Source organism: Bos indicus x Bos taurus, chromosome 10, assembly GCF_003369695.1.
Source record: "Bos indicus x Bos taurus breed Angus x Brahman F1 hybrid chromosome 10, Bos_hybrid_MaternalHap_v2.0, whole genome shotgun sequence".
In the NCBI taxonomy this organism is placed as follows: domain Eukaryota; kingdom Metazoa; phylum Chordata; class Mammalia; order Artiodactyla; family Bovidae; genus Bos; species Bos indicus x Bos taurus.
Window position 1 is genome coordinate 75,561,181 of NC_040085.1, and position 19,647 is coordinate 75,580,827.

The 19,647-nt window shown below is 46.6% G+C and overlaps 1 protein-coding gene across 8 annotated transcripts in view; it reads right to left on the minus strand.

Moving 5' to 3' along the window:
* Nucleotides 1-9,477: 9,477 nt before the first annotated feature.
* SLC8A3 (solute carrier family 8 member A3) overlaps nucleotides 9,478-19,647 on the minus strand; it is a 168,290-nt gene continuing 158,120 nt past the window's right edge. For 4 of the 8 annotated variants that reach the window (XM_027552290.1, XM_027552289.1, XM_027552287.1 and 1 more), the window contains 4 exons: nucleotides 17,630-17,754; nucleotides 16,984-17,083; nucleotides 13,865-14,140; nucleotides 9,478-11,570 (listed from right to left, as the gene is read on the minus strand). In XM_027552290.1, the coding sequence (XP_027408091.1) occupies nucleotides 11,194-11,570; nucleotides 13,865-14,140; nucleotides 16,984-17,083; nucleotides 17,630-17,754 (878 nt within the window). In that variant the 3' untranslated portion in view covers nucleotides 9,478-11,193. The remainder of the gene's footprint in view (nucleotides 11,571-13,864; nucleotides 14,141-16,983; nucleotides 17,084-17,629; nucleotides 17,755-19,647) is intronic. The other 4 variants (XM_027552291.1, XM_027552288.1, XM_027552284.1 and 1 more) reach the window with 2 other exon arrangements.

Genomic DNA, 19,647 nt, shown 5'->3' on the forward strand with positions numbered 1-19,647 from the left:
TATTTCTGCTTCACTGATTGTGCAAAAGCCTTTGTGTGGATCACAACAAACTGTGGAATATTCTTAATGAGATGGGAATACCAGACCACATTACCTGCCTCCTGAGAAACCTGTAGGCAGGTCAAGAAGGAACAGTTAGAACTGGACATGGAACAACAGACTGGTTCCAAATAGGAAAAGGAGTATGTCAAGGCCGTATATTGTCACCCTGCTTATTTAACTTATATGCAGAGTACATCATGAGAAATGCCTGGCTGGATAAAGCACAAGCTAGAATCAAGATTGCTGGGAGAAAGAGCAACAACCTCGGATATGCAGATGATACCACTTTAATGGCAGAAAGTGAAGAGCATCTAAAGAGCCTCTTGATGAAGATGAAAGAAGAGAGTGAAAAAGATGGCTTAAAACTCAACATTCAAAAAACAATCATGGCATCCGGTCCTATCACTTCATGGCAAATAGATGGGGGAAAATGTTGAAACAGTGTCAGATTTCACTTTCTTGGGCTCCAAAATTACTGCAGATGGTGACTGCAGCCACAAAATTAAAAGATGTTTGTTCCTTGGAAGAATAGCTAAGACAAAGCTAGACAGTGTATTAAAAAAGCAGAGACATCACTTTGCCGACAAAGGTCAGTATAGTCAAAGGTGTGGTCTTTCCAGTAGTCACATATAAATATGAGAGCTGGACTGTAAAAAAGGCTGAGCACCGAGAATTGATGCTTTTGAACTGTAGTGCTGGAGAAGACTCTTGAGAGTCCATTGGACAGCAAGGTGATCAAACCAGTCAATCCTAAAGAAAATCAACCCTGAATATTCATTGGAAGGATTGGTGCTGAAGTTGAAGCTCTAATACTTTGGCCACCTGATGCAAAGAGCTTTTCCTGATTAGAAAAGACCCTGATGCTGGGAAAGACAGGGCAGGAGGAGAATGGGGCAACAGAGGATGAGATGGTTGGATGGCATCACTACCTCAGTGGACATGAGTTCGAGCCAGCTCTGGGAGATAGTGAAGGAAGGGAAGCCTGATGTGCTGCAGTTCATGGGGTCACAAAGATTCGGACACAGTGACTGAACAACAACAGAAACAACACTTATGGACATGATTCTCTCCTTCTCAGTTCCAAAACCTCTCCCCTGCTATTTGAGCCAAGAAGTGGCAACAGTCCCACTGCTGCCAGCCCTGGATTTTCAATACTGTCCACACTTTTGGATTATCCCAATTTGAAAATGCCAATTTTTTCTACTGGGATTCTGACTGACACAGGACAGATGCTGGAAGTGGTTCCAGGAAACAGACTCATAAAATGGAATTTTGGGCCTGGGTTGGTCATGTATTTGAGGAGTCCAAAGATAACTTCCTGGATAAGGATAAATGGGACAAGGCAGTTCATGGTAGATGGTAGGATTGTAATTACCCAATTTATCAGAAGGTAAAGCAAGGTGTTTGGAGATCAACATGTTGTAGCACTTAGAACAGTAATAAAAATGGTGGGGCCCCCCAGTTCTTTTTATGGCCTTAAAGATCATACATAAGGAAAAAGACAAATGAAAATTATGAATATTCCCATACTGCTGCTACTACTGCTAAGTCGCTTCAGTCATGTCCGACTCTGTGCGACCCCATAGACGGCAGCCCACCAGGCTCCCCCGTCCCTGGGATTCTCCAGGCAAGAACACTGGAGTGGGTTGCCATTTCCTTCTCCAATGCATGAAAGTGAAAAGGGAAAGTGAAGTCGCTCAGTTGTGTCTGACTCTTAGCGACCCCATGGACTGCAGCCCACCAGGCTCCTCCATCCATAGGACCCTCCAGGCAAGAGTACTGGAGTGGGGTGCCATTGCCTTCTCCCATAAGCAACTGGAAATCCTCCCAGAAAACTTTAAAGGAATACTTCCTCATCTGTAGGCACTGGGAGGATAGGAATATGGACCAAGTCCAAGTTACAGCATCAGTTAAATACACAACACCAACCCACTCCAGTATTCTTGCCTAGAAAATCCCATGGACAGAGGAGTCGGGCAGGCTACAGTCCATAGTATTGCAAAGAGCTGGAAATGACTGAGCATGCATATTATGTATCTTAAGGACACAGGTAGGGAAGGAGTGAAACCAAGTAACATGAGACTTTAACTGTGTAGAACTGAGCACTTATCCAAAAAACTATAAAAATCAGACTTACAAAGCAGCTGTTTAATTATGAAAATTGAAGAGATAATTATGGAACCCAAGCCAGTCAAGTCAAGCAGGCACCAGTAAGCTGTAAAAACAGGTGGCTTAGATGCTTATGCGCTTCCCTGGTGGCTCAGAGGGTAAAGAATCTGCCTGCAATGCAGGAGACCCAGGTTCAACCCCTGGGTTGGGAAGATCCCCAGGAGAAGGAAATGGCAACCCACTCAAGTATTCTTGCCTGGAGAATTCCCATGGACAGAGGAGCCTGGCGGGCTACAGTCCACGGGGTCGCAAAGAGTCGGACACAGCTGAGCAACTTCACTCACTTAGATGCCTATAGCAACGGTACCTACAGCTTTGCTGCCTCTTTTTCAGCTATACTGTGGCTTCACAGATAATTTCCTGTGGCCAGTTAATAAATAAGGGGAAAGCATGAACCTAATTCTCGGGTGGATCCACAGTGTACCAGAACCAGCCAACAGTGGAAAGCACCCTGCTCTAGCCCCACTGAGATGGCCCTCAGAGACCACAGTGGTGGAAATTCTCTCGGGGCCAAACTTCAGGCAGATCATCTGATTGCCCATTTTAGCCTGAATTATGAATCTACACTGATTCACGCGCTGTGCTGTGCTTAGTTGCTGTCGTGTCTGGCTCTTTGTGACCCTGTGAACTATAGCCCATCAGGCTCCCCTCATGGGGATTCTCTAGGCAAGAATCCTAGAGTGGGTTGCCATGCCCTTCTCCAGGGGATCGTCCCAACTCAGGGGCTGAACTCAGGTCTCCTGCATTGCAGATGGACTCTTTACCATCTGAGCCACCAGGGAAGCCCACACTGATTTATACACAGTGAAAAAAGGTGACTGGCTCCCTGAAGCTTTGAAAGGAAGGCAATTGGTGACATGGAAGTTTGAAGATGTGTATATGTGGACCTCTGGAATGCTGCCCAAAGTGTGAAGATATTAGTGCCTTCATGGTAGTAGAAGTTCTCAGTCATCAGATGGACAGGATGACTCATGCTATAGATCTTAGCTGGCCCCTTTCTTCAGCTGTTTTTGTGGCTTGTTCAATGGATTCATCCATGAAATTGCCCTGGCAACAGGGATGGAAGGTATGCTTGAGCTTAGTAATTGGATCCCCTCACTGAGGCTCATTTGGCTCTTGCCACTGATAAGTGGACAACCTGCTAATTGCAGAGGTAATTGATAAGCCCTTGATATGATATGCCCTTGATACGTTCCAGGAAGATCAGCTAGTTATCTGGGTGATTACACTGAATCATTCTCATCATGGAAGAGGTAGCAGTTAGTCTTGGCAAGGAGCTGAACACAATTTTTGGGTGTGGATTTGCCCATAGTGTCTGCTAACATCATTTATGGACTCAGACTGCCTTATCCATTGCCACATATCTTTTATAACACAGTCTTTAATCAGAGGCACTAACTTAGCACATTTCCTATCACTCAAATATGGTTGACTTGAGGATAATAGTGAAATGACCTGTTGCAGACTCACTTACAGCACCAACTGGGAGGTAATACCTTGTGAGGTTGTGATGCTATCCTACTGAATGCAGTGTATGCTTTAAATTGCTTCTCTGATGGCTCAACAGTAAAGAATTTGCTAGCCAGTACAGGAGAGGCAGGAGAAATGGGTTTGATCCCTGGGTTGGGAAGATCCCCTGGAGATGGAAATGGCAACCCACTCCATTCTTGCCTGGAAAATCCCATGGACAGAGGAGCCTGGTGGGCTACAGTCCTCCATAGGGTCACAGAGAGTCGGACACAACTTATTGACTAAGTAACAACAGCAAACACATGCTTTAAATTGGGAACCAGTATAGTGTTGACTTCTTCCAGATAGGATGCATAGGTCTGAGGACTAAAGAGTGGAGGTGGGGTGTTCCCTCTCATCATTATGCCTAATAATCTCCTTGAAGAATTTTACTTTCTGCCCCTATAACCTTGGCCTCAGTAGGTCTGGAGGTCCTAAAGCCTAAGGGAGAAATGCCTCTACCAGGGAACACAGTTTCAGATTATTTATATCAAGAAGGCAAATAAGATCACTGAACTGGGTAGGGTGATTATCCCAGTTATTTAGGGGTACCTAAAGAGAGTAACAAGGACTATTTTGGAACCTTGGGATTCATTGTGGGTGCCTTTTCATACTCCCTTTCCTGAGAATACCAACCAATGAAAAACTAGAGCAAAACACCAAGATTTCAAATTTTCTGGGATGAAGGTTTGAGTTATCACACCAGGTAAAGGACCTCATCCAACTGAAATACTGGCTGAGAGTAATGGGATTTGGAATGGTTGGGGAAAGATGACAGCATGAAATGGTAGAAGATGCATGTGCCGAGACTACCACTTACTAGTAGTAGCAATAATGCATAAGTTTTACTCTGAAAGACAGAATATTTTAGGATGACCCACCATCCCCATTTCCCAGGACTGAAGTGTTTCCTAAAACATGGGAACTTCAGTGCTAAAACCGGGAAAGTCCAGGAAAAACCAAAACAAGTCATCCCATTTACGCTCATTTCTTTTAATCAGCTCTATGAATGTAAACAAAGCATGTCTTACACACCTAACAGGTGTGAATGAAGATAATAAGCAGTGACTCTGAAATCTGGTGGGCCGACATAGTTAAGTCCAGCTTGTTTACTTGCCGGATGGCCTTGGCCAGACTACACGGCTTCTCCTGAAGCTTCACCTCCTTTGGTGAGTCCGCAGGTATTTCTCTACACCATGACCCACTTTAGTACTAGCAAGGAAGACTCCATATGGGCTGCTGGCCCTTTCTGTGTCACTGTTTCTTTGATGCCAAACATATCTGCCCCACTTCTCCAAAGTCCAAGGGGCTTGCCTGACCTGGGGATTCTGGTGCCCCTTGGCTGTCCCTTTAAATCTTAACCTCTGTGCCCCATGCAGGCCAAGAAGCCAGAGACCTGCTCCTGCTACAGAAGCAAGACTATGAAGGGCTTTTCTCCACCTCCAGGGAACCTGCCTGGACCAGCATAAAGAGGGATGGCATGTTGTATGAGGTGGCCCGAGGTCATCCATCTACCCCCTGGAACACTGCCAGGCTCCTGGAACATGTCAGACCCCAGTGGCACCAGTTGTAAGGATTTTACCACAAAGCATTATTGTGAGGTGAAAGGAATATTTCTAGGGTATGCGCTAGGTACAGGGCACTATGGTAATTGCCTTGAAAAACGGTTCATTTAATCTTGCAACAACTGTATGTCTGGGTCGGAGAAAATGAAGTTCAGGGAGGTTAAAGTCACTTGTTTAAAAATCCCCACAAAAGGTAAAAATGATACAACTGGGATCCAAACCCCATAGAATACTGGAGGGCAGCACCGATATGTAGAAGGTCAAATGGCAAAACCCAAACCTTGACCCCACAGTGGGTGTCACACGCACAAGTGGCTCCGGGGACCAGGAGGTCCTGTGAATGAGAGTGGAAGGCTGGATAGGGACTCGGGAACTGAGAACTGAAACCCTGTCAACATGGGGTGGCCACTGATCAGCTCCGCTGGAGTATTGCCATGAAGGGATGCTCACCCAGTGTGGCCAGAGAAGTTAAAATCCATATTTTTACACAAAATGCTTGTTTAAAGACACTGAAAACTATTCTGCTTAAAAAATACATTGATTATGATGTATGGCAGAAGCCAACACAATATTATAATTATCCTTCAATTAAAAATAAATTAAAAACAAAAACATCAATCTTGTTAGCCCACTCCATCATTTCCTGGTAACCATCAAAGAAAAAAAAAACAAAACATGGATCAAATGCATCACTCTGCTGCCCACCAGGTTTAACTCCTGCCCTGCACAGTCGTGGAAAGAGAAGCGGATTGACCAAGGAGTCTGCCAGAGGCCGTGATCAGAGCAGAAGAGTGAATTACCTCACAATGCGGAAGCAATGTCACTCATGATCTGACCTTGTGATAAAGGTCATTGGTGGGGGGCCACAGAGTGACCACCAGCTCCTACTGTGTTTCACCTGATGGAGAAGTTGGGACCAAGCTGAGATACAGCAGAAAGGTTAGAAATTAGATTAGAAATCAGAATCCGAGGATTTTGAGGCATCAAAGTAGTTTACCTTGGGTCACCTCCATTCCAGATTCTTAAGAAAGAATGATGAATTCCCTCCACATTTATGAGTAAAGGTTAATCCTATTTCTTATAAAGACAGTTTGATTCCCCTGTTCTTTTCTGAACATGTTGTGAATATCATATGGCATGCCTTCTAAGAGCAGTTTTCTGGGAACCCTTTCCTAAGATGTCTTTTGAATCACCCCCTCCTTGGGACCAGGGAATATACCATCATGAATTGTGAATAATTAGACTCATCAACCCAAATCACCTTATCACAGTGAAATTTCCCTTTTTGGAAATTTTCAACAGTTTGACTCTTACTGGGTCCACTCAGCTGCCCCTAGAGGAGGTCCCTGCTCAGTTAAGGATGGGGACAAAAGGAGGAGAAGGGGACTGAATTAGGTCAAGAGGGCTGGCTTCTCAGCTCTTCCTCCTGGACTCTGGCTGCCTCCCAGGGTCCCTCACTGGAAGAATGGCCTTCTGAGGGGCTCGTTCTTTGTTCTGGTGTGTATCATGGAAGGCTATGACATTCTGATTTAGAATTAGAAGACTTGTGTTTGTGACCTGCCTCTTACTATCTGTGTGCTCCTGGGCAATTGTTTAACCTCTAGGAACCTCACTGATAAAATGAAAATGATATCTACTTCTGTGGTTCTTAACCAACTCAAAACATGAAAGGTTTGTAAACCACAAAGCTCCAACATGGACATAGGTCAGATTGCTTTTGGCCATTGCTACTAAAAATACCTATCTTTAATCACCAAGGGGTTGTGGCAGAGGTAACCATTCATAAAAAAATCATGTCTTGTAGGATAGAATGGTCATTGGGAAGTGGTAGCCCAGCCAGAATTGTACTTCCTATCTCCTTTGCATTTGACTGGGTTGAAGTGAGTAACCTTTACTAAAGGAATATGAGCAAAAGTGATGAGTAGCACTTCAGAGCCAAGGCATGAGAAATGTGCCTTCTCTAATTTCTTTCCCACCTACGACCCGAGGAAGAGGACTCCAAAGCCTCTGAGATTGGCAGCATCGAAAAATGGGAGAAAACTGAGTTCCCGAATCCTTGCCTGGCAGAAAGCCACCTACTGACTGAGACCATTCTCGTTGGATTATTATGTGAGTGAGAAATGCTAAAACGTTTTGTTAAGCCCCGACATCCTGGGGTTTCTTTATTACAGCAGCTAAGATTGCTCTAAGTAATAAATGAATCAAGGGGATGGGAATGCTATAGCTCCGCCAGGAAAAAGTGCTGAGGATGCCATGTGTATAACGGCTGGCTGTGTCTTTTCCACACTAGCACACAGGCCAATGAAGCCAAGGGATTGCAAAAGGACATCTGCTATGGTCCATCAGATGAGGTTGGTGGACAGTTTAATTACACACACACACAGAGATACATCATAGATATATATGTATGTATATTCTAGAATCCCAGTGTTAAAGCTGAAAGTATTGAGCTTCAGAGGGCATATATTGAAACGTTTTTGTAGCTCCGGAAATGGAGGAAGGTGGACTGGCCCAAGTGCATAGAGCTACTCAGTGGTGGCATCTTAACTAGTACCAAGTCCCTCTGTGGTTCAACCCAGCTTCTCTCTTGACAAAGTCTAACATCTGGATAACCCAGAAATGACTCACGAAAGGGGAGAGATGGAGACAAATGGATTTTATGATTCTGCATCTACCGTTTCATTGGCTAACAGGCATTTTTCACTGTCAATTTTGTGGCTGGCAAAAAAAATGACCGAGCCTTGCAGCCAAACCCTTTTCCTGGACTGCTTTTTGTGTGTTCTTGTGTGTCCTTTTAAATGCTGTCCTCTAGCCATAACAACTATTGCTAATCCATGACTCTGCCAGGCCCTGATTCACCCCATGACTTCAAGCATGCTGTTTCTTCTCGAATGTTCTTCATCACCAACCCCCTCACCAAGATAAGTCACTATTTATTTTTCTTCCAAGATGTTACCTACCTATTCCATTTCCTGGGAAGTCTCCTCCAATTCCTGCAGGCTGAAACAGTGTTTCTTTCCATCGTGTCCCGTGGTGCTCTGTCTGTGCCACCTTTTGGCCACTCACGGCGCAGAACTGCACTTCTTATTCCCACCTTGATGGCTCACGTGCATCAAAGCCTTCTTCCCGTCCCTTAACTTTTGGAAAGGGTGACAGTACATACAAGGTGGTGGCCACCCTCGTCTCCTTCCCTGAGCTGTTCAGACCAGGAGTGGACACCCGACACCAAGTAACCAGGCCACAGGCACTCCTGCCATCTCGACGGGACTCTGCCTCTGGGGGATGGCCCCTTTTGATGAAAAATTGGCCCCGTTTCCTCCACTGAGAATGTGCATTCAGACTTTCAAAGAGATGTTCCAGGTTGCTGTAGGGAACAGAGTTGTGAGGTCATGGCAGTGCGTCAGGGCCATGCCAGACCATGTACAAGACGAGCAAAGCAAGAGCACGTCGGGAGAGGGAGGAGGTGGATAGGCCTGCGAGGGAGAAGGAGCAAGGATGGGGGACATGCCGTGATTTGGGGGACACGGAACGTGCCCTCAGTTCCTGAGGGCTTTCAGGTCCCTGTGGCCAGCCGTGTTCCTGCCTTGGGTTCCCAAGAGGCCCCCACCAGGGCTTCAAAGTAGAGCCCCTCTTCATTTCTTGAATGACTTTAATGGGTTTCTGCTTCTTGTAACCCAAAGAGCCTTGGTTAAAGAAGCTCTACCTCCCACTCTGGACCATGAGTTTCTTGAGGTCAGAAACTCTATCTTCCTCTTCACTGCAGCACCAGAACCTATCTCAAGGCACACATGGTATTCAAAATCATTTGTTGAAAGAGTCATGAGTACATGAATGAATGGATGTGCCCATTGGTAATAAACACAGGATGCTGTTTGTCTAGCTGGAGTCCCTGACCCAGCAGGCCTTTCTAATACCAAGAGCTCTTTCCCCTTTAATCATCACGGCTCTACCTCTCATGTCCGCCAGCCTCTTAAAATCCAGATTTTGACAGGTGGCATTTCCCTGAAGCATTTTTTTTTTTTTGCTTTAAAAATCCTAGGCTTGGCACACTGGCATCTGAAGAGATGACAGATACAAACAGGAGATACAAATAGGAGACGACACTTTCACCTCAACCACTACAGCCCCAGAAGGAACCCAAGGTGGCCCCCTGGACCTTTTCCTGAAGCAACATGGGGAGAAGCAAGCTGTCTTCAGAGAGATATAAGTATAGCTTTTATTTTTTTTTTTAAACCAACCCAACATTTCCACTGGCAACTGTCAACATAGCTTATGACATGAACACAGTTTCTTTTTCAGTTATTTGTTTTCTTAAAAAATGTGTTTAAAATTAAACAGGTGTTTTTCATTTCTTCTTTTCCCTTAAAAAATGTATTTATGTCAATGCAGAAAGCCTAAAGATCTGTGGGCAGTCTTTCGGTGATGATGTGTGTGTTTTAAAGCCAGGTCCTTTCAAAATTTGTTGGGAAAAGGTCTGTAGGGCATGGCAATCTCTCTATAAACCCAGGCTCCATGGAATTATGGCAGCTAAGATTCCTCCTACTGGGGCAAGAAATAGCCCACAGGCTGGAAAAAAGAGCTTCAAGAGGTTTAAAACCAAGCAGGAATGTGGGAGAGATGAGGAATTCTAATCCCTGTCCTGTGAAAATGCTTTCAAACATGACCCGAGTCCAGGAGACATGAAGTCCCTCATTTTCTTATAAACTTCTAAGTTTTTGCAGGAAATCAAGAAATACAGTCAAAGCTCTTAGTCTGGTGCATTAGGAAGTGAGGGAGTGGTGAAGCTGACATCTCTCAGAATCAGACATTTTCAATATAATCTTTTCCCGACAGATCCCACTAGGTGGACATCGCTTCTCTCCTGCCTCAGATACAAAGCCAGAGATGTTCTAGAAGGCATATAGCCCTTCTGCTTTCCTAGCTGCCCTCTGTCATCATATTCTATTTCTATTTTTGTCCCCTATCTACCGCTCGGTGGGTCTTCCTGCAGAGGGATAAACATCCAGACACTGATACAACGAGACAGACAGAATCTGAAAGGCTCGGGCAGGGAAGAGAACAAGGACGTCTTGTTGTAAGCTGGATCTTGACAGAAGCTTGAGATAAAGCTGTTCCTGCTCCAGCCACAGTCCCCATTCTTACTGCCCTCGCGGGTGCGCGAACTTAACCACCACCCGGACACCACAGTCCATTCAAGAATGCAGAGGATAAAAGGAGAAAGGGAACAGGAACTCGATGGAGCAGGAGACAGCTGTTACCCAGGGGAGAGTGGGGGAAAGGGTGTTTCTGAAAGTTCAGGCCTCTGCCCATCGACTCAGACCTTGAGCTCCTTCACAGCACCGTCATCACTAACCTCAGAAAAGACAAGGTGGACAAACGATGAGCAAAACCTGGTGGGAAAACGAAAGCAACCATGATACTGACGACAATGAAAAGAGACCCCCGAGCCAGCCACGGGGACAGGACTCATTTCCATGCCTCACGGGCGGAGTGAGAGGATGGTGATGTGTCAAACTGGACAGACAGGAGAAACCCTGTCCCCCCCGAGGAAAGTTAGAAAGCAAAGGAACAGTCAGAAGAAATGTGGAAGAGAAGGTGGTGAGAGGGTCTGACTTTGCTATGGGTCAGGGACACGGCGGGGAGACGGGCTGGAGGTGGATCTGTTGCTGTCATTGGTGTGGATTGAATTAAATATTTTGCCAAGTGGGTGTTTCCTCTGTTCCACTGGACGGATGGACTCTGCCCTTTCAGCTCACTCCCGGGGCCCAGTCCAGTGATGCTCCAGCGGCTCGGGTCCTGAGGCTGCCTCTCTGGGGTGTGGCTCGTCCCCCAGAGGTCACAGGTGGGGACGCACCCTTCTCTGGGGAGAAGTTGCAGGCCTGCCCAGCCAGAGGCCTCGTTCTGTGACTCAGAACCCCTTGATGTAGCAGTAGGCCTCCAGCGTGGCAAAGAGTATGTAGAGAAGCCACAGGCTCACAAAGAGCCAAGTCGTGGCCAGCTTGCAGCCACGAGGGCCGCCCAGCTCCCCGCCCAGGTGGGGCCGCCGGCGGTACAAGAGCACGCTGATGCACACAAACGCAAAGATGGTGAAGAGGGTGACGGAGAAGGCCAGTGTGCCGGCCGACACGTGGAACTCCTGTCCCTGCAGGGCCCAGTAGATGGCGGCCACGGACCAGGCCAGGCCAATGCCCAGGAAGACGTTGACGGCGTTGCTGCCCGTGACGTTGCCGATGGAGGCGTCTGCGTACACGTCCTGGATGGCAGCCGCTTTGCTGGCAAACGTATCTGGAAAGAGGCAGAGACAGTGAGAGCCGATGGGGAGGCTGAGATGCGGAGGGCCTTCCATGGAGAGAGGCCGAAAGGCAGCCGAGGCCAGCAGGCTGAGCCTTGGGAGTGGAGGCAGGGGCCTGGGGGCTACTCCCTGCTCCACTGTTAATAAGCTGTGTGGCCTTGGGCTGGTCACCTTACTTCTCTGGGCTTCCTGTTCCTAATCTGCCTGAGCCTGAAAGGTTCCCAAGGGTCCTTCTGGTCCTGATATTTACTGAGTGGCTTTTATTGTTCCCTTCTGACTACTTCTTCTGTAAGGGGGGGTTTGCTTTCCCATAATATCTCCCAGGGAACTCTGACATCCAGGGAAGCTGCTTAGAATAAGTGCCTGATTGCCCCTGTCACGTGCGACATTTACTTTCAAAACAGACTGTGATTGAGCCTGTGGGCTTAGCATTGTGCTAAGGGGTGGATTTATGGGGACAGAGGACACATGGAGAGATGCAGGGACTAATGATGGGGATATCCATGGGCTCAAGAATGACAGGGCTCAGGATTCGCAATCAGCACGCAGAGCACAGGGCCTTGAAGGCTACTGGACTTTAGATGTTGGTATGGATTGTAGGCACTGGAAGGATGGCCAGCCACCCTTTTATTTGGCAAGTTAGGAAAAATAAGGGTCAAGGAATCTACTCAAGGTAAGTTAGCAAGAGATTTGACCTGAAAACCTTCATCTGAGAGCCCTTTCCATAGCTTCACCCAACATCCAAACAGCTTCAGCCAAAGCCACAAATCAGCTGAGTGGACCACAGCATCGCCTGAAAGCCCCTAATGCTGCCAGCTGTTCTCTGCACCCACTTCGAGGTCTTGGACAAGCCCCAAGCTCTCCCTTGCCCAGCCTGCCTCCTTGTTGCCAATATTGTCCCCGAGAAAACCTCTTGCCTTTTCTTGCCTGTGACCTTGCTTCTTCTTTTTTTAACTTCTGATCCTCTGCAACTTCTTCCCACATCTGTTCCTTTTACCCATATCTGCCCCTTCCCCTCTGATAGTTCCTCGAGGCCCCAGAGAACAGAGGTAAATCATAGGGTATCTTTCCCACAAAGCCTTCTCTCAATTATCCATTTAATTTCTTACCACTCCATGCATTCGCATGATAGCCAAACCTTTTGCATCATTAATGTACAAATAATTCCACTGGTCTGTGCTGGGGTCTGGGGAAGTGGCTTCTCCAGAGTGTGATGCAGACTCAGTTACTCTCCAGAAGTATATGCTTTCTTGGCACAAGAAAGGTTTCCAGCCAGCAGAGTCCTGTATGATGAGATTTGGCCCAGCCTTTCCATAGGAAGGGGCTGTCTCTGTCTTCCTACCACAATTGGAAGGCCACCTCCTTGGTAGGAATTTGGGGTTCAGACACCCTGGAGACCCCATCTGAACTAAGTAAGGAACCTGAGCTAATGTAGCTAACCCTCTCTACCGGCTTACCCCTGCTTGCCTTCCCAGCCCAGCTGAGGTCCCCCTGTTCCATGCTTGCTCAGCGCCTGTACTTTTTCATCATCAAACTTATTGAGATGATTTGATCATCATTGAATGTGGTCTCCTTCACTAGATTATAAACTTCATGTAGAGAGCGAAGTGTGTCTGTCTTGTTTCCCATTACAGTCCCGGCAACCAGCACAAAACTGGATCAGGCTCAGCAAACATTTGAATGTCTAACGAATGAATAAAGGCATATCTGTTCCTGTTCATCTCTAGGTGTTTATGAGATAAAAAAAATATGATTCATCATATGAAGGACAAGAGCCTGTGAAGCTTCCTTCACCTGTCCTGCTGGGAGACACTTGGTATTTACAGGTGTCCTAAGCAGAGGCGGCTTGTGGGCCTTTCTTCTGCACTTTTCCAAGCAGGCTCATCTGCAGCCAGAGGGAAATGGCCTATTCGTCTGATGCGGAGGTTAAGAAAATGGGTCACTGACTTCAGCAAGTGATTTAACCTCTCTGGGCCTCAGTTTCCTCATCTGTCAAGTGGGGATAATAACTCTCCTTATTGAATGAGGTTTGGGTGAGGGTTACAGGGCTAAAACAGGAAAGCTGCTTAGCATATATACCACCTGACACATCAGAAGTGCTCAAGGAATGTTAACGATCATTCTTAATGGTAGCAGGGGTCCCTTGGGTTGACCTTCATGCATCTTAGAGGCAGAGGCTCTGTTAAGCTCAGATCTGAGATGGTAGGGAAGATAATGAGGGAAATTGGAGGGCTCATTTGATCCAGGTAACATTCCCTTTGCTAATCGAAGACCCCCTCACTCTCACCTGGCACCGAGGTGCCAAATGCCACAAAAATAACAGCCGTGACCGAGTCCTTGAGACCAATGGTGCAGCCGAAGTGGGAGGCCAGGTCCCCGATGATAGCGGTGAGCATGCCGATGATGAGAATGGAGACAACGAAGCAGGCCCAGCCGTGGCAGTACTCTGTGGGGGGCACACAGGCAAACAGCACCTTCCAGAAGACCGTGAGGAAGTGCATGACGTAGTCAAAGCAGGAAGGCAGCCTCTCCTCGCCTGACTCATCCTCATCCTCGTCCCCTGCTGAAGGCAAGAAAAGCGGGCGGCGGGGTCAGATCCTCATTCATGAGAAAGTCAAGTCCAACCCACCTCAGGAGCATCACTGGCCGCACAGAGATGCCAGCTGTGTCCTGGGCAGCTGGTGCAGGCACTCGAAACAGGAGGGAAAGAGAAAATGCATGGGGATGCCCCACTAGTCAATTTGAATGCAGGGAGAGTGAGAGAGTGGGAGAGAGGGAACAGAGGAGCAAGAAAGAAGAGAAAGAGATGGAATGTGGGAATGTGAAAAGGACAGGGCAGTGGCGGGGAGAGGAGGGAAGATGGAGAAGGCATGGGGTTGCTTAGGTGAAGAAAAGTGGAAGCTGTGAGCCCACTCTTCACTGGACACCTGCGGGGCTCCTAATTTTCCTGACATGACTGCTGCAATAACCATGTGGTTCTGGTCATTATCCATCCACAGTGAGACACCTGTCATTCCAGATCATGTGGGCATCCCGGGGAGTCAGTTGTTGTTCAGCCACTAACTCAAGTCCAACCGCTGTCCTTCACTATCTCCTTCACTATCCTTCAGTCCTTCACTATCTCCTGGAGTTTGCTCAAATTCATGTCCATTGAGTTGGTGATGCCATCCAACCATCTCATCCTCGGTCACCCACTTCTTCTGCCTTCAATCTTTTCCAGCTGATAGGTCTTTTCCAATGATTCTGCTCTTCGCATCATGTGGCCAAGTATTGGAGTTTCAGCTTTGGTATCAGTCCTTCCGATGAATATTCAGGGTTTATTTCCTTTAAGACTGACTGGTTGGATCTCCTTGCAGTCCAAGGGACTCTCAAGAGTCTTCTCCAACACCACAGTTCAAAAGCATCAACTTTTTAGCGCTCAGTCTTCTTTATGGCCCAACACTCACAACCATATTTGACTACTTAGAAAAACCAAAACTTGGACTATACAGACCTTTGTTGACAAAGCAGTGTCTCTGCTTTTTAATATGCTTTCTAGGTTGGTCATAGCTTTCCTTCCAAGAAGCAAGCGTCTTTTAGTTTCATGGCTGCAGTTGCCATCTGCAATGATTTTGGAGACCAAGGGAAAAAAATCTGTCACTGTTTCCACTTTTTCCCCATCTATTTGCCATGAAGTGATGGGACCAGATGCCATGATCTTCGTTTTCTGAATGTTGAGTTTTAAGCCAGTTTTTTCATACTCCTCTTTCACCTTCATCAAGAGGCTCTTTAGTTCCTCTTCACTTTCTGCCATAAGGGGGGGTGTCATCTGCATATCTGAGGTTATTGATATTTCTCCCGGCAATCTTGATTCCAGCTTGTGCTTCATCCAGCATTTTGCATGATGTACTCTGCATATAAATTAAATAAGCAGGGTGACAATATACAGCCTTGACGTACTCCTTTCCCAATTTTGAACCAGTCCTTGGCTCCATGTCCGGTTCTAACTGCTGCTTCTTGCCTTGCGTACGGGTTTGTCATTCTCCAAATATGCTGTGGGACAGAGCTGGGCTGTTCCCGGTCTGTCCTTGCCAGGAAACTCGGGCAGAGTTGCCCGTTCAGCAGTCCAGGAGGAGAGGATGTGCTGCAGCTCAGTCAAGGGCAAGCTCTGTCATATTTCAACATGACCCGTAGAAGCAGGATTCGGGGCACTTGGGCTCCAGTTGCATCTTTGCCACGAAGAGACTCTGGAACCTGGCATCAATCCCTTTTTGTTTCTGAACCCTGGTTCCCTCATTTGAAAAAGGAAGGCATTCGATTATGTGGCTGATAGTCTACTCATTGTCTCTTTAGGGGCAAAGTAAGGTCATAAGAGGGGGAGTCTGGAAGCAGGCGATAGAAAAAGTGGGGCAGTGAACACAGCAGCAGTGGCCCTCTCTTCCTGTCTGTACTTTGGCTGTGGTGCTGGGACCTCAGGGATGTGACCCGGTGGGTTGCTATGACAACAAAGCTTCATGAAAAGAGACAAGGCCCGGAGTGCTGGGCAGCACAGAAGGCCTCTGTGGCGCTGAGAGGCACTACTGCTGGGAGTGATGAGACCCCTCCCTTCCCATGCCAAGCTGCATGTAGGCCCTGGGATGCTGGCTGTGCTATGGGTGCCCACTGAGGAAACCTGTCACTAAGTGCCAAGGAGAAATCTGGAATCATCCAGAGCAGAGGTCTGTCAGTCAATGCAGAGTTTTTACAAACCTCAGACCCGCACATCTAAATCAGAATAGTCTCCCATTTTACAGAAAAGGAGGACTGCCTTAACAAGACGATGGAATGATGAAAGCCAGGATTTCCTAAGTTTCTATTTAGTACCAGGCTCTGTAGCTTTCTACTCTCTTCGCTGAGAAAGTAAGGTAGCAATAGTTCCTTTTTTGGGTGACAAAACTGAGACACAGGGAGGATAGCTTGTCTGAGTTCACATAGCATGCACGTGTGCACAGTCGTGTCCAGCTCTTTGCAACCCCATGGACTGTAGCCCACCAGGCTCCTCTGTCCATGAGATTTTTCATGCAGGAATACTGGAGTGGGTTGCCATTTCCTTCTCCAGGGGATCTTCCTAACCCAGGGATTGAACACGCGTCTCTGGCGTCTCCTGCATGGGCAGGTAGATTATTTACCACTAGCGCCACCTGGGAAGCTCTTCACACAGCAGAACCAGGGTCTGAAAGCAGAGATAGCCATGCTTTTTTAGTTACCCCCACGTTTGTCTTCCAAAGTGACCCAGTGAAAAGACAAACATCCAGGGTAAGAGCTGGGAAGGCTGGCCACTGAGGCCCTTCCTGAGATGGGTGAGCTGTTGACATGTCTGTGTTCCTGCTTCTCTGGAGCTTCCAGCTCCTCCCAGCAAAGCCTGTGTCCATCTCGAGACTCTCTTACCTGCACTGACAGTGATGGCCTCCATGAACTGGTCCCTCCAGGAATGGGTCCCCACAACCAAGGCCAGGTTTGTCTTCCTAATCAGCTTGTCCACAGTAGTCTGTCAGGGAGATTAAAACTTGGAACTGTGAGGTCAGAATGCTCAGAACCGGCACTTTGTGGGGGTGAAAGATACTCTACGCTCCGGGGGGCTCCACGTGGGTTCTGAAAGTTATGCATGAAATGGCCTCAGGGGGCATCCTCTGGCATAGTCCTTCTACTGTCCTCTTCTTTGGTTGTGACTGCTGACATTGGATATTTAAAGCAATACAATAGAGAATAACACTAATGCTGTCAGTAAACCCAGACCTGGGGTAGTGAATTTCAGTACATTTGTTTTAAAAATATAATTAAATAGTGATGATACTTTTAGGGGTATTATAGCTCATTTGTTCCATAGGCCTTGTAATATCTCCTCACTGTTCCTAAGTTACAAATGACCAGCACTGTTCCATGTTACAAATGGGAAAACTGAGACTGGGGTGGGTAAGTGATTTGTGCAGTTTCCACTTTATGTATTCAGTGGTGACGTTAGAACAAAACTGCTGGTCTTCTACCTCCCACCTCATTATTCTGTTATTCAGTTACATCTCACTTATGGCCTGACCTTGAACTCATAGGACTCCTCGATGATGACCTCTAGTTTGGGGTGTTCACCCAATATTGGCTTTCCCATTTCTGCTATCCTCTTGGCTTCTTCTTCTTCCACAGTCAGCTTCCTGTCTGTCACCTCTGCAACAAAACAAAACCAGACGAGCTTTAGCACATTTGCCATTCCCTGGAAGTCTAAATAAAGCTCAGAGTATTAGGCATTGGCAATGGGCATACAGGAAACAGCTCTTGAGGACGGGGATTTTGTGTACTTGTTAGTGTCTCTTTCTATAAGCTGCTAAACAGACCATGAAGGGGTTCCTTGTGTGTTCTGAGTTAACATTCCTCTTTACATTTTATACCTGGCTTGGGTGTTGAGGGGAACCTGACCCAAAGACCTTCTGAGAAGCAGCACCAAGTGAAGCCCCAAAACATTTGATGAGATATTGAAAAGCTGGGAACAAAAGCCAAATCTCTTGACCTTTAACAGTTTTGAACTGTTGGGCATGACTGGCATGGCTACTTCATATCAAGGTTCCTGGGGGTCAGAAGCACATTTCAACCAAAGGGAATGTCCACTGGCTCACATTAACATCTGTCTCCAACATTCTTAGGACTGTAACTTCTGTAAGGGACAAAAAAGGATGTTTCCAGGAATATCTACATTTCGTACTAGTGAATATTAGCCTCACAATGAGAAACTTGGATGACTTCCCCCAAAATGTCATGATTTCTAAATGAAAGAGCCCTAGAATTTCTAAGGAACCAGGCACATTTCTTCTGAAATACAAATACTTGTTTAAAAACACACAAAAAGAAAGTTCTTCCTTTATTTCTTTCTGAGGCATTCCCGGTTGCCCCTCAGTATCTTGACTCATTTACAATCCCTTCTCAGGTTGAACAGTTATAAATTTTTTCCACTTCAGCTGGTGAGTCCATTTTAAGACCACTTCACCATGAAGACGTGTTTTCTGGATTAAAGTGAAACAGAGATTGAATCTTTTTATTCCCCTTTGATTAGAAAATTGCTCTTGGCAGTCTGTTTCTTTCAGAGCTCGTTTAAACATCTTTCCATCCGAGTCCACATTCTTACATGCAATTAATTCTTTTATTTGGCTCTTTAATTGCTTTTATTCCACACAGTGAATCTCCCAGGGGAGTTTTCTAGTCCTTGAGTAATCTCAAGGACAAAATGGGTCAGAGGACAAGAAGGTCTTCTTTTCTTTCTATCTTGGGAATTGGTGAAGCATGGTGAGGGGTGAGACGTGAGCTCTCGAGGTTGTAAGGAAAATAATTTACTGGAAAGATCGTAAACCAGGCAGAGGGTCTGTTTTATATAAGAATTTTTAAAGCTGTTTTGAATGAAGACTGGTAAGAGAGTGTGCAGTGGATTCCTGGGCTGGCTGCTGTATTCAGTGCTTCTGGCTCCAAAGGCAGAAGGCGATCCCCAGATGTGGGGAGCTGTCCGTGGTGCTGTCCTCCCGCTAGTGTTGGTGACCACTTTTGGAAACAGTTACTTCTCATGGATCAACGTCCTCCTGTACATTTCTAAGCATATACCCTCTTGCAGCCTGACTTCATTTAGTCCATATGAGCCTCTTATTAGGTAATTCTGAAAATAACTCTGGCTATGCAGTCAGTGATCCTAGAAGCCAGACTGCAAGCCACTCTGAATAAAAGCCTTTGTAAAAACATATATATGTAGATTCTTTACAAAAAAAGGGGGGGGGCATTCTTTTCCTCTACGTGTGGTCTTTGGGACCATATTACAATGCATATCCTAGTAGAGACAGTTTTATTCCACTCCTCCCTCCCCATTTCCCCCATGTCATACTTTACATGTGCCACAAGAACTTTATCCCAATATAATGAGCTCTCCAGTGACTTATAAATGTACCTGTCTAACCCCTTGTCTACCTATCAATCTAGCACTGTATCCATCTGGCAGGATATTGATCTAGCTACTGACCTGTCCAACCCTATGGTGACAGTCAGTTTTTCCATCTAGCTCTCTGCAGAAATCACTTTGACAAA